Consider the following 14,717-nt stretch of genomic DNA (forward strand, 5'->3'; position numbering starts at 1 on the left):
GTAGGGATGCCACTGGGGCTGACTGTGGTGGCCACCGAGTGGGCAAAGCCCCCCTCCTCTCTCTGCAGTGGAGGCCTTTTTCACATGCTAATTTTACTCGGAGGATTTTGTTTTTATTTATTTATTTTTATTATTTCCTATTTGTCTCTTCCAGATGTTTTCAGGGCAGTTTTTTTGTGTTGTAAACTAATTCCATTCATGTTTTAAAAATTTATGAAAGCGCTAATAAAAATGTCAAAGTGGTAAAAATGTTAGCTTTTCCTCTGCTTTGATTAAATTTTGCAAACTGTTTTTGAATATTAAAAAGCACTCATTTTTTTTATTCTCTCTCCTGGCTTTCCCTCTTCTCTCCAGCATGTGCGTGCTCTCTCCGGCCCTCTCCCCCCTCTGGCGTATTCCTCCCTTCCCAGGAGCGATGTATGAGGCGGGCTGCACAGCCGGCGTGCTGCAAGCCTGTTTGCACACCAGGACCTTGGTGCTGTGCATCTCTATTAAATAATGGAGACAAATTAATCTTAGAGACACCAAACAAATTGTCACTCCTCCTTCTCTTCCATTACGTTCCAGTGGACTGGGAAGGGCTGGCTAAGTGATTGGGTTGGGGTGGGGGCAGGAGGAGAAGCTGAGGGGTGGGCGTACTGCCTGAAAGAAAGGTGGGAGGGAGGGCACTAACTCTTATTACTCTTATTCAGTTTTCTCCTTCTGTTCAGTATCCCCTTTGGCCCCTTTGGCTTTATTTATTATTTATCTTTTTTTTTCCTTTTGTAAAAACTAGTGAAACTCATCGGCTCTGTTTAAACTTCATATATGGAAGTCTGTGCATTAGTCTGATGGCTGGTTATTTATGTGATTGGAGACCCAGGCCCATTCCAGGGAAGGGACCTGGGCAAGAGGAAGGGGGTCCTACTTTTAGGGGCTCAAGTGAGCAGGCCTCTGCTAGAGAACCAGTTGGGGAAATCAGGGCAGATGTTCCCACTGTCTTCCCTCCCCTTTCCAGAGAGTGGGAATGGTATATGTGTCGAGTCCCTGGAACCTGTGAGGATGTTAACAGCGGGAGGGTTAGGATTATAACTGAGCTGGCACCATCTCACTCAATCTTGGGTTTGGCCTGGCAGGAGCTAATGAGTCCAAAACACTCCCCCATTCTTGACTCTGAGTTATTTGAAATGGTTAGTTAAAAAAAAAACTCATTCCTCCTTTTCTGTGCCTTTGCCGTACCAGGAAATCATCGAGTTCCCCATCCTGAAGCTAAATGGCCGGACCATGGAGATTGAGTCTACCTTTCACATGTATGTCCAGCCCGTAGTCCATCCACAGCTTACTCCCTTCTGTACAGAGGTAAGGGCCCTGGCTGGGCAGCAAGGGTTGCTGGGATGGGAGCTTGGGGATCACTGGTGCTCTATACGGGCTGCTTAGGGAAAGCTTAGGTCTTTTCAGTGGTTAAGGCAGGTGTGCATTGGACCCAGTCAGCTTTTTACAAAGCCTGCCACTCCCCTTGGACCAGTGTGGTCATTGGGGGACCCAGGGAGAACAGTGGCACAATCTATCCCAGCTTCCCCAACATTTTCCCTTCCTTGTCATCCCTCCCCTTCTTGGTGACCAGGCACTTGGAGTTTAGGAGCAGGGTGGTGCCTCTGGGGTTCAGCTTCTTTTCACTTCCGTTTCCCTTAGGGCCCTTGGCAAGAGGTGAAGGTTTCAGCTTCTTGGAAGCAGAGGTTATGTTCAGGCTTTCTTAGCTTTCTGGTGATGTTTTTCTGTGCTTGAGCAAAGTTGTCCTGTGTGAAGCATTGGCTGAATTTGTGGGAAGCACAGCTCTATCACTGAGGAAAGACAAGAGCAGTCCAAGTGGGGTATGAGGACAGCCTGGCTGAGGCTGAAACGTCCTTATCCTTATCCTAGGCTGGTTCTGTACTCGGCCACCTTGCCAACAGGTTAGTATGGCCCCATTTCACAGATTGTGAAACCGGGACTAACTGAGATCTTGACGCTTGCTGGAGGCTCAAAGAGCCATCGGCAGAGAGGAGGTGCCCCTGAAGAGTTTGACTCCCAGGACTGTATGGAGAGGCCTTCTATAGCTGCTTTTCCCTGTGGTGCATCGTGTTATTTACTCTGTGGTAGCCACAGGCTGTGTGTGGTGGAATCACCCGTCAAGTGTGTGTGGTAGAGGTGATGGGAAAACATGAGCGTTTTTGGAATCTTAAGCATTTGGGGTGAGAGTACATTAGAGACTTTGTGCCTTCATTTAGAGACCTACTTTCTCCATATGAATGAAACAGGGGGAAAGAAGTTCTTGAGTAATCCCAAAACAATCCCTTTGGTGTGGAAGGGGCTGGGGAAGGGCCTGCCTGCACTGCTGGGGGTGCTCAGTGGGCTCTGAGACTGACTTAGCCCAAATATGAGTCTTGAGGGTCTCTCCAGGGCTGGATGCCAGTGACCCAGGTGGGCCTTTTGTTGTAGGCATCCATCTGCCAAGGTGTCTAGTCTCTCAAGCCTTTTGTTGTTCCAATCATGTTGAGGCTCTTGCTTCCTCTGGGGTCAACTGTTTTTCCCCCTCTTTCCCCTGGGAATTACCTATACCACTAGGGGGTGCTAATCTGTCCTGTTTGCCCCTTTTGAAAAAAATCATCATTTTAATGATGATGAAAATCCCCTTCCTTATGGGAAGGGAAGGGAAGACTTTCCTTAAACCAGCCAGATACCTGAGCCCTCCACTGGCCTGAAAGTGTAATATCCTCTTATCCTTTTCTTCCTCCTCTGTATGTGTGGCCTCCCCCTTGGGGGTTCCAGTTCCAGTTTGCTGCCTGGCATAGACAGGCAGGCCTAAATTTGGGGAAGTTGCTACTTGTTTAGGAATGGAACAGAGCGCTGCTGGAACTCAGCCCTGGGCAGGAGTGGATGATTGAGAATATTGGGAAAAGGGTTTTTTTTTTTCAGAGCAGGGCTGCTGCTCCTTCTCTTTGGGGGAAGGGGAGGAGGGATTGTGAGACTTTTTTTTTTTTTTTAATTAATTAATTACTTTATTTTTGGCTGCGTTGGGTCTTTGTTGCTGTGTGCAGGCTTTCTTTAGTTGCAGCAAGCGGGGGCTACTCTTCGTTGCGGTGGCTTCTCTTGTTGCAGAGCACGGGCTCTAGGCGCACGGGCTTCAGTAGTTGTGGCATGTGGGCTCAGTAGTTGTGGCTCGCGGGCTCTAGAGCGCAGGCTCAGTAGTTGTGGTGCACGGGCTTAGTTGCTCCGCTGGGATATTCCTGAACCAGGGCTCGAACCTGTGTCTCCTGCATTGGCAGGAGGATTCTTAACCACTGTGCCACCAGGGAAGTCCCGATTGTGAGACTTTGATGAAAGATGTTTCTTTTTTGTAGAAAGTTTCACCCAAGGACACACATACATAATTTGGAGGGTAGTAGGCTTGGTGGTGTGGGATCCTCATTACGAAGCCTGCTCTGAAGTGAGGCTGTGGCTGTGCTGTAGGTATGGATTCCGCCATTTTGTCTCAGGCTTCCAGAGCTCAGAACTCTCCCTGGCCTGGTCCCTGCCTTTGCCTCCAGCCTCAGATCTCCCTGCTTCGTCTCCCCCTCACTTCCCTCAGTCTGCCTCTGCACGCGATGGTCTTTCTGCCTCTGTGTTGCGCCCACCCTCCTACTTGTCCTCCAGCACCCTGCTCCGGGTCACCTTCTCTGGGAAGCCTTCCTTGAGCCCAGGCTGGGCTGTGCTTACCCCAGCGTAGCACCAATCAGATACATTATACTGCAGTCATTTATCCATCTCCCCACTAGATTGTGAGTTCCTTGAGGGCAGAAACTAGATCTGATCCATCTCGGTCCCATCCTTAGGGCCTGGCACCAAGTAAAAATACATGTTCCTTGAGTGAATATCGTCAAGGAGTTTTTCAACCACACCTTGCCTCCCCTCAGAGTAGCTATACTGCTGACTTGCTCTTTTGAGTAAGTAAAGTCTTCTCTGTAAAACCTCATATCATCTAAATATTGCCCCATCTTCATACTAGATGGATTGTAATGCAAAGAGGGGCATGGACACGGGACAGGGCTGTCATTCTGAGACCTCATCCAATCCGGCGGTAGTTGCCTTTGCGGGTCGGGAGGGAGGTCATTATGGCCAGAAGGAATCTTTCATTAGTAAGTGTGAGGAACAAAAACCTCCAGATTTTCCTAAGCAGCTCCTCTGGTAGGATTTTCTCTCTTGCACAAGAAGTGTTTTAAGAACCCTGACCGTGTGTGTACACGCACAAGCACATGCTTGTGTTGGAAGAGAGACAGGCTCAGTGCTGGGCAGCAGGAAGAGGGATTCTGCCTTGAGTGAGTCTGCAGCCCACATGTAGACACTCTTACTGCTCTGTGTAACGAACTTGTTGTTAGCCTTCTTGAGGTCCTTTCTTAGTTCCAGTTGATAGTTGGTCTGGAGACATGGTTCTGACAGAGATAGGATGGGATGTGTTTCTTTCCTTTCCCTACCACCTCTAGAATCTGCTCCAACTCATCAGATCTCTGTCTCTAGCAGCTGGGCTGACCATGTGCAGTCTTTTTTGTTGTTGTTGTCATTGTGGAAAAAAAAAAAAAACTAGGAAAAATACCCATTTTGCTAACGGCCAGTAAAGGGCTTTGTCTTGCACCTGTACTTATAAAGGGTGAGATTTATTGGTCTCTTTGTCTGAGGAGAAAGAGTGGGTCTGATTATCAGATTGCACACCAGAGACAAGTGCTTATGTAATCAACAAACTGTCTTGGTGTCAGAATACGATTGTGCTGGAGATAAACTGTGAAGGGAGAAAGCACTGGATGCTGACATGCTATTGGCACCGAGTGTCCTGGGCTGCTTCGTGTAGTTGCCAGTGTTTATGAGGAAGCCAGCTCGTTCCTGGACAAAGCCCTTGTGCAGGAGGGGATCTCAGTAACCAGCCATGTTATCAGTCAGGGTCAAAAGCCCCTCGCCTTGTGGTTTCTGAGTTTGGAGAAGCGGGAGTTAATCTGTAATCCCTCAGTGAAAGGAGCCACAGAGCACACATTAATTCTTCCTCTCACCTCTCCTGCTTTAAGTGGTTAAGGTCTCTGAGCTCTGTTTAGCCTGTGAGCCCTGGTTCTCAGCTTAATAAATACTTGGCTTTGCTCTAGTACCTTTCATTGTGAGGCTGTGAAAGCTTTTTACAAACATATATTAACCCAAGTGGGAATGGGTTTAAACAGCAGCATGAAAGATTTAGGTTAGGCATAAGGTATAACTTCCCAGTATTTATTTTATTATATTGTCTCTCTTCCTCACAGTTTGTGGTACAAGTCTTATAGGTTGTCAGTATCAGGTACAGGGACTGACTTTTAAGATTTCACCCCCTCTTCATCCAGTGCCTTGGCAGAGCTGATAAGATGTGGTCCATTGTTGCAGGCATTAATGCAGGGGAGTGAGGCCTGCCCCTGAAAGGATCTCCAGCCCCTGTGTCTCTGGGGGTTGAGTTCAGGTCCTTCAGCTGTAAGCTGTAAGCCATGTCCTGCTGGACATGGCAGTCTGGGAAGCATGGAGAGGGAGGGAGCTGAGCTCACTAGGCTCCTCCCAGGCTGATGATTCTGGGATTGCTGAGCCCTGGAGAGGAGTGTGAGAGAGCCCCAGGATCCGGGAGGCTCCCACCCTCACCACACCCCAGGGTGGGAAGAGGTGGGCCTAGTCTGTGGTGAGAGACCCTGCAGAGCAGCGCCCAGGTTTTTCTTTTCGGTGTCGTGCTTTTCCTGGGGCCCAGGGGAGGTACTTGTGCACCTTGTACACAAGTGCTGACCTAAGTCCCATCTCCACGGAGGGAGGGTTCTTGGCAAGGGTGCCATTGGTTTCCTGTGTAAACAAGACTTTCTGGAAGCCCTTCAGTATTCATCTGAGTGACCCTTGGTGGGAGCCAAGAGAAGGAGTAGACCTAACCTTGCCCCAGGAAACTCAGACTGGACATGAGACTGTACACAGACCCTGGGGCTTTCCGAGAAGAATGGCTGTGGGCCCTCTTTTCCACGATAGTCCTGACCCAAAGCCCCAGCTCCAGGCTTGGGGATGTGACCCGGCCCTGGGAGAACTGAGTAGGAGAGAAGCTGGGCGAGAAAGGGCAGTGGTGGGTGCATGGGTGCCAGCCAGTCATCTGGCTATTGCACCTGGAGTTGGCAACAGGCCTACTCTGGACTCCGGCCCCTGCATGAGACAAAACACAGGGCCCTTCCTGCTCAGTGTGTGGGTCGGGAACGACGACAAGGCTGTGGGTGCTGGCTGGACTGGGCCAGGACGGGGCTGCCAAGAAGAACGCAGATTCCACAAGGGCAGGGTTTCCACGCTTTTCTTCACTGCTGGATCCCCGCTTCCTAGAATGGGGCCCAGCCTCTCCAGGAGTAGATGTTGACTAAATAAAAGGAGGAGTCTTAGCACTCCAAGATGAAAGCTGCAGACCCTGGGCTCTTCCCCATCCCCACCCCCAGCCCTCAGGGGACCGACCACCTTTTCTTCTCTTTGACTCAGGCCCTCCCTCTGCTGGGCAGTTCTTTGGTCTCCCAAGCAAGGAAAGGGTGTGGAGGTGCCAGCCGGGTGGGCATGCTGTGGGTTAAAGCCTCGCAAAACAACAGTGTAGTTAATCTTTCTAATTTATTTTCCTTTTAGACCATGGGAAGTCTGTAGGCAGCAGCTGTTACCCAATTAAAATACAGATTAATATAAAAACAGTTTCTGGAATATAAAATAGAGTGGCTGTGTCCTTACACTTCCTTAAAATACCACCTAATAATGACTTGATGAACTACAGAAACCCACCTAGAGGAACTCAGCGTTCTTAAAATGAAAATTTCTTCCCTAAAAGGTGTGTATTACCATTCCATGTAAGTCGCTATGAGAAAATAACCTTCCCTCTTAGAGCCAGCGGTTTCTGTGATTTGGGTATTTGGTGTTCATTAAATGTAATTATAGTTTAATTGGAGTTTAATCCCCCCCCCCCCCGCCGCACTTAAAAAAAAAAAAAAAGTTTCCAAGCAGGCCTGAGATGCTACTCTGTCTGGAAGTGGCTGGGGGCATGTTAGCCACCGTGATTTCCAGCTGGGTCCACGTCTGTGCAGGGGGCCTCCTGCCGCAAGCCTTCCAGGCAGCCTATCTAGTCTGTGCTTGAGGAATATTTTCCACTTCAAAACAAAACAAAGCAACAAGCTGGTTTGAACCTAGGCCTGACCTGGGTGGAGCGGAGGCCCTTGAGTCAGAAATTCTCTAGACTAGGATCGTAGGCTTTTTTGTCTGCTAAAGGTGCCTGTTTCCTGCTTGGCCAACCGGTATTGAGGGCCCAGGTATGCGGGGTGAAGGGTGGATGCCTGGGGGGCTCCCCCAGTCCATTGCTGGTTTCAGAGGGGGAAGTGCTGGACACCGGCGCTCAGAGAAGGGGTGGACTTGGGTCCAAGTGTGCTGGTCCTGTGTGAGCATTCCCCGAGTTCTGCAGGAACTTCTGAGAAGCTTGGAGGTGAATTCAGTGTAATTCGGGGGGAGTTATTGAGCCTATTGAATTCAAAAGACACATAAAATCAAATTTTCTGCAAAATGAAAGCTGAAACAGGTCTGAGACCCACCCCGTGGTCGGTATGTGGATGTATTCCTCCATCTCGGGGCAGGAAGTTGTGGGGAAACTTGAGTCCCAAGGCTTCTGTCAGGTTCGGAGCCTACAGCTGTGCAGGTCAGAGTCTTTTACGGTAGAAGGAGAAAAACAGAAAGGAAAGGATCCAGTCCAGCTTTGAGTCCCTGCACCCTGGTTTTCCACCCATCGGCTATTTCTCTTTTCTTTCAGCTCACCGGGATTATTCAAGCCATGGTGGATGGTCAGCCAAGCCTGCAGCAAGTGCTGGAGGTAGGTTGAGTGACCTTTAATTCCTGACCTCTGACCCCTTCCTGCTGCCTTCCTCTCCCTCCCCTCGTGAGAACATAGCCGTGTAATCTGACTATGATTATGGCTTGATTAGAATAACATTTGCTGTCACATCAGTGACATGCTGTTGAGAGTATTGAACCATTGATCTTTCATCTCCAGCTGTTCCCGTCAGGGTTACTGACGAGATGTCCAAGTGCCACCTGGGGTTGGTGGAGGCCCCGCTAGTTCCCGGCCCGTGGCTGTGCTGGCTGGCAGCTCCGGCAGCTCGGGCAGCCTGCGCTGGGCGGCTGGGAGGCTGGGAGTAGGGGAGCCAAGCTGCAGCACTGCGGGCTGGCCCCGGGGACTGGAGGTGTTTTTGTTTAGCTTTAGTGTTGGCTTCCTGTGGCATGTGAGCACTTCATTAACTCACGCAGAACTCCCCATCGATGGCTTTTGTTTGCTGTCAGCTCCTCCAGGAGGTGCGGCCGGCCCGCCTGCCCCACTGCAGCTTGCCGCTGGATGCATCGTGCCTGTCAGGGGTGCAGAGGCTGCGCTGTGTAATGATTCCTAATCAGAATAATTACGACAATTGCCTATGTGAGGAAAATCAAATTAAAGGCTTTAGAACCCTTGGCAGAGACCACACTTCTGGGATGTTCTCCTCCGGGAGCTGGAAAAGGTTAAGATGCTGCTGCTTGTGCTCCAGCCTGAGGGAGTCAGGAAGCGGCGCTTGGCCTCAGCTCGTCTCCCATCCCCGCGGGGCTGGGGTTTTCAGAGAGGGAGAAGGGTCCCCCTCCCACTCCCTTCTCTAGCGGAAGGAGAGAAGAGAAAAAGCCTGTGCATCTCCTTGGGTGCTTTATTTATCTTTAAGAGCAATAAACCCAAAGCTCAGCCCCTATCACAGGAGAGAGCAGAGTGTCTGGGAGGATAGCAGAGCACATCTGCATCGGAGGTAGTCCACCTGGAGGGAGCAGGGTGGTGGAGAGGGAGGAAGATCTCTTTTTTGAGCCTAGAGGCCTGTCCCATGGGAGAGAGAAGTGCAGACTGAATTTCCTGGGGCTCCTCAGGATGGAACTAGGGCCAGAGAGAGAGGTCTAGGCTCACCCAGTGTCCGAGTATGTTCCCCGTCCCAGGGAGTGTGCAGGCCCAGGCTCTGTGACTGGTCAGGCTCATGTGGGGTTGGGAGAAGATGGGCTCTGAGGTGTCACCCAGCCCCACTGACCCTCTTTTTTGGGTGGGGAGATTCACCCCTATGACTAAGGGGGGTCCTCAGCCTGGACTGCTCCCTCCGAGCCCAGACTCAAGAAGAAAGAGGGGACCCTTCCTTCCCTATCTCCCAGCGAGCATCCCAGAGCGAGGCCAGGGGGGCAGGCAGCTTTTCCCTGGAGTGTTTCTGGCTGGGATCCCGGGAGGAAGATGCTTATTCTGGGCCAGCACCAAACCAGCGCTCTCGAGGTTATGGAGTTTTCTCCACAGTGGCTCTGGTTGAGGGGGAGATGGTCCTTCAGAAGGCTTCCTCCTGCTGACCCCAGGCCAGCTCTGGAGCCGGATGCTCAGAGGATTCTGAGTCTCACCCAGGAAGCTACTTTCTGCTATTTCAGCATACTTTGGGGGTGAAGAGGGGGAGATTCCTGGCATTGGCCTAGATAGGAAGTCTCCGGGAGGACAAGGAGACCAGACCGGGCTCTACTCTTTCCCATTAGCCCTGAGTTGGTTATAGAGCTGAAGAGCTAGTTCTTGTCCTAAGCAAGGCCCTGAGCAGATGGCCAGTTAGATGTTTGCCTGACACATTTGTTCCAAGCAGGGCTCAGGCTGCATTCCTCTAGACCTTCAACAGCCAGGAGGGCTGGCTGACTGGGGCTTGTCTTGGTGGTCCCTCCAACCCTTTATCCGTTCAAACAGGAAGGGAAGGAAAAGGACAGGCCTGATTCCAAAAGTATCACTTTCCTGGACAGGCTCGTAGCAGAAGCTGCTCACTAAATATCTGCTGCGTGAGTGAATGGCCTCGGCCCTAAGCTTCCAAGGAGCAGTAAGTGCTTCCCATGGTGAAGCCCTGGTCTTGCTGGGCATTGCCTCCTGACAGTCCTGTCCTGTCCTGTCCTGCTCTCTTTTCCAGGACCACTGTGCAGGAATTGGGGCGTTGGGGAGCCCCCTAGCAGGTGGGGCACTTACCTTGGGGATTTAAGGCCAGTGAACTGGAGCGAGATTAGCTGACTTAGGGACCTCCAGGTTTGCCTTAGCTCTTTTCTTATGTAAAGTCTGCCTTATTTTCTTTAGGTGACCCTGGGGAAAGGATGCATGTGTGCGTGCGTGCGTGCGTGCGTGCGTGTGTGTGTGTGTGTGTGTGTGTGTGTGGTGCAAGGGTTTGGGCCAGAGTGACTGGGGAGACAAACCATTCAGCAGTGGAAGGTCCAGAATTTAGCTGCTGGGGAGACCCTCGGGCTGAGGAGGATTCTCTGGGGTGTAGATGGTGAACAGGGTCTGCAGAGTCCAGTACTGAGGCGCGGCCCTGATGTCACAGGAGATAGGGCTGCTGTAGCCGTGGACCTAGATGGGATCCTTGGCCCTCTTCCAGGACTGCTTCAGCATGGGCCAGGCCTCCAGAATCTCTGCGGTTCCAGGGAGCCCAGGATTACCATGGGCTCTCCATTACCTGCTGGGCACACAAGGCCCTTCACAGTCTGGCCTAACGTAGTCCCCAGCCTCAGTTCCTGCCCTTCCTTTCAATCACAGCAGACTCCAGTCACATTATTTCTTACTCACATTTTAATCAAGAAGACACTGTGCTGGGTTAGGGATTAAGACGGTGAATAAGACAGCTAAGAGTCCCTGCCTTGTGATGCTGATAGTCTGGTGGAGAAGGCAGACATTAAACAGTCAATTGCTAATCAGATACAAAATGTCTGTGCCTAAGCCTTTGCTTCTGCCTGGAGTGTTCTTTCCTGTGTTCCGTGCTGTCAAGCAAACTCTTAGTTTTGTCATCAAGCCCTTAGTTCAGTCATCTTTATGAGGCCTTTCTGACTCCTTTCCCTGTAAAAGGTAAGGCTAGCCTCTGCCTCTTCTTGGTCTGATGGCATCCTGGGTACTTCTCCATTGCTGCCTCTATTATATTGTATTAAGATGATCTGTCTTTCTCCCCTTCCCAGCCTACTGTCTATTTTTAGGTAGGCACTTAATACATTATCACATATAATTCTCAAAACAACCCTGTAAGGTTAGTCATCCTACCTCGTTTTATAGATGACGGAAACTGAAGTTCAGAGGGGTTATATGACTTTTAAATGACTTCCCCATCAGTGACACAGCCAGGATATGGAAGAGCCAAGGTTAGAACCCAGATGTGCCTGACTTTCAATCCCACGTTTCTAACGACTACTTCCCAGCCTACTGTCTATTTTTAGGTAGGCACTTAATACATTATCACATATAATTCTCAAAACAACCCTGTAAGGTTAGTCATCCTACCTCGTTTTATAGATGACGGAAACTGAAGTTCAGAGGGGTTATATGACTTTTAAATGACTTCCCATCAGTGACACAGCCAGGATATGGAAGAGCCAAGGTTAGAACCCAGATGTGTCTGACTTTCAATCCCACGTTTCTAACGACTACGCAATATAGCCTTTAAAAATAATCCTCCTGTGTGAGTGGAGCAGCAGTGTGATCTGCTGCACTCTTGCCCCATGCCTGGGATCTTCTGAAAAATAGGCGATGCTTCATGAATTCTTTATGATAATTTTCTCGGTATATACTGATTTTAGTATTTGTACTTCCAGTGTGAGGCAAATAATAAAATGGATCAAAGGGATGAAGGGGAAGAAAGACTTAAAGTGTGTTTAGGGGCTTCCCTGGTGGCGCAGTGGTTGAGAATCCGCCTGCCAATGCAGGGGACACGGGTTCGAGCTCCGGTTCGGGAAGATCCCACATGCCACGGAGCAACTGGGCCCGTGAGCCACAATTACTGAGCCTGCGCGTCTGGAGCCTGTGCTCCGCAACAAGAGAGGCCGCGATAGTGAGAGGCCCACGCACCGCAATGAAGAGTGGCCCCCGCTTGCGACAACTAGAGAAAGCCCTCGCACAGAAACGAAGACCCAACACAGCCATAAATAAATAAACAAATAAATTTTTTTTAAAAAAAGTGTGTTTAGGAGTAGTTTCTTTCCCTGTCTAGGAATTGAGCTCAGCCTTCAAAAGATTCTGCTGAATTTGAATCCCCAACCAGGAGAGGAGAAATACAAAGTCTGGGGCCAGTTTATGAGCTTCTAGCGACTGGAGCAGGCAGTGCTATCCCAGTTGTCAAGATGGGCCTACAGCCCGGCAGAGGAGCCTCTTCTCCTAGACTCATGGTGAAAATTAACTTCACCTTCATTTGGGGAATAACCAAATTAATAAATTTGGTTAGTAGACATTTGGTGGGAGGGTGGAATGAATAAATGAGCGAATGAACCTGTGGATTGGAGTTCCCTGCGTGGGGCCTCCTCCCAGCCTGTTCTTGTGGCCCAGGACAGCCTGTGTCTGTGCTAGGCTGTGCCTTTGTTTGAGGACCAAAGGTATGTGGACCGACCTACTGGGATCTGTCCTTCTCCTGTCCAGGGTGGGCTGCCAGGCACTGGGGGAGTGAAGGGGCTCCCTGGCCTCCACCACTTGGGCTTGTGGGATCTGCCTGCAGGGATTGTCCTGCAAGGGCCTCCAAAGTTCTGAGCCACGACTGAGAGCCCAGAGTGGAGGGATAAGATTACAATTTTCTCCTGCTCTGATTACAAGCAGCTTATCTGCGTTTCACTGTGTGGCTCTTCACAGACTCAGGGAAAAAAAAACAAAGGAAAATCTCATCTGTTCTTGTTGTGTACTTTTCAGAGGGTCGATGAGTGGATGGCGAAGGAAGGCCTCTTAGATCCAAACGTCAAGTCAATTTTTGTCACCTGTGGAGACTGGGACTTAAAAGTCATGTGAGTATGAGCAGGACTCCTTTGCTGGCAGGGCTGGGAATCTGCGGGACCAGGTTTTGCCTTTCTCAGGCTCAAATGTCCAAGCCTCAGGGCACCTGGGTCAGGGAGTCCCTGGATTTTGGGGTCAGCAGGGCAAGACGAGGGCTGGGAGCCCTGCCTTCTGCCTCTAGAACCAGGAGTGGACAGGCCAAGTACCCTGCTAGTACTGCTGTTGCCTTCTTGCTTTTGCCAGGGCAGCCCTTCCTGTTGTGGAGCTACATGTTATTGCCCTGAAAAGAAGGAGGTAAAAGAGGGTCTTAAATTTTTTTCTAAACCAAATACATAGTATTTACTGTTCTAAATGCTTTGGAAATAGTAAGTCATTTACTAACCCTAGGGATTCTTGTTATTCTTACTTTATAGATGAAGACCTTAAGGCACAGAGAGGTTAAGTAACTTGACCAAGAACACACAGAGCCAGAATTCAAATGCAGGCAACCTGGCTCCAGGGTCCATTCTCTTAACCATTTTACTAGGCTAGGCTCTTATCTGGGATACGAGGCCCTGACGGTCCCATGCAGAGCCCAGTGTGGGGATGAGAGAGGGATGCTTCTAGGAAGCTACCCAGGTCACCAGCCTCCTCTTTCCTCCTTTGTTGCCACTGCTTTTTCTCCTTTGTCTCCTGATCCTGCCCCAGTTATGGAAGACAGAACTGGTTCCTCTGCTGGGTTGACACTTCTGCCTCTTGGCTATCCTCCTGGATACCTGGCTTCAGAGAGCCCCCAGGGAGCTAAAGCGGGGTGGAGGTGGTGGGGCACTGTTTGCTGAGGATTGATAGAATCGATACCTCTGTGTTCTTTGTGACTGAAGGTGGCAGCAAGCACTCTGTGTGTGTGTGTGTGTGTGTGTGTGTGTGTGTGTGTGTGTGTGTGTGTGTGTGTGTGTGAGCTTTTGAACATAGGGTAGGGTATTGGCCGGGGTGGGGAGTCGTGGCTCTAGAGTGACATTTCCTACAAATTCAGGCATTACTTTCTCACCAAGATCCTTTTTATGCCTTTTGGATGCTGGGCATTGAGGTGAAGTTCTGCACCCAGGTGGCTGTCCAGCCTGCTATTGGACCCAACCGTCTAGGTGAGGCGGGAGGAAGGGCAGGCCTGGATCACATAAGCGCCTGTGCACCTGTCTCCCTCAGCCCTTAGGTCGTAAGCTCCGGAGCTCCCCGTTGACGCTCGTTGTCAGGGAAATTACAGTGGCTGGGCCTGGAGGCAGAGCTGAGTCAGGGAAGGGTTCCGTGGAGAAGGTGAGGAGGAGGAAGGCTGTTGTTGTTCTGTTACGGCATCCTGGACAGCTTTGAGTGCTTGAAGTGGGAAGGGGCTAACAAGGAGCTCCAGCACAGGAGAAGCTATCTGGGGTGGGGCGGGGTTCAGGCTGACACCCAGAGTTCTGGGGCTCGTGTGGCCCAGACCAGAGGCCCAGTTTCTCCAGGTAGCCTTCTGAGACTCCCACTCTCCCGGTGGCTTTCTCTCTTTGGTGTGTTCATGTCCCAGACACCCAGTTTCAGCATCTTCTGTGATAGCTGTGAGTGGTGTGTACTTATATGTGTATATGAAAGCTTTCCTGTGCGTGATGTTGGGGACCGTCTGGTTGGTTTCTGCATGAGAAGGAGAGGAGATGCCATCTTCCTTGGGTCTGGTCTGTGCTGGCCTGCAGCACCAGTTCAGGCCTTGGCACGGTAGGCCCTGGACAGATTTTGGTGTCTCCGGAGGCTGGTTTGCATCTTCACGAGAACTGGTGTAATCAAGAAGAGGGATAGGGTTGGGGAATCAAATCACACATAAAAGGAAATCAGATGTTAATGAGCACGTACTATATTTCACTCAGTCCTCCTGACTGCCTTCTCGGGTAGGAGGTGGTGTCTCCCTTTTATAGAT

The 14,717-nt window shown here is 50.5% G+C and overlaps 1 protein-coding gene across 6 annotated transcripts in view; it reads left to right on the top strand.

Annotated features, from left to right (window-relative positions):
* ERI3 (ERI1 exoribonuclease family member 3) overlaps positions 1-14,717 on the top strand; it is a 130,776-nt gene that overhangs the window by 31,369 nt on the left and 84,690 nt on the right. For all 6 annotated transcript variants that reach the window (XR_008616553.1, XM_007118089.4, XM_007118087.2 and 3 more), the window contains 3 exons: positions 1,222-1,338; positions 7,799-7,858; positions 12,716-12,807. Coding sequence is in view for 5 of the 6 variants with exons in the window: in XM_007118089.4 (XP_007118151.1) it covers positions 1,222-1,338; positions 7,799-7,858; positions 12,716-12,807 (269 nt within the window). In the remaining variant the exon portion in view is untranslated. The remainder of the gene's footprint in view (positions 1-1,221; positions 1,339-7,798; positions 7,859-12,715; positions 12,808-14,717) is intronic.

Source organism: Physeter macrocephalus, chromosome 3, assembly GCF_002837175.3.
Source record: "Physeter macrocephalus isolate SW-GA chromosome 3, ASM283717v5, whole genome shotgun sequence".
Taxonomy (NCBI): Eukaryota; Metazoa; Chordata; class Mammalia; order Artiodactyla; family Physeteridae; genus Physeter; species Physeter macrocephalus.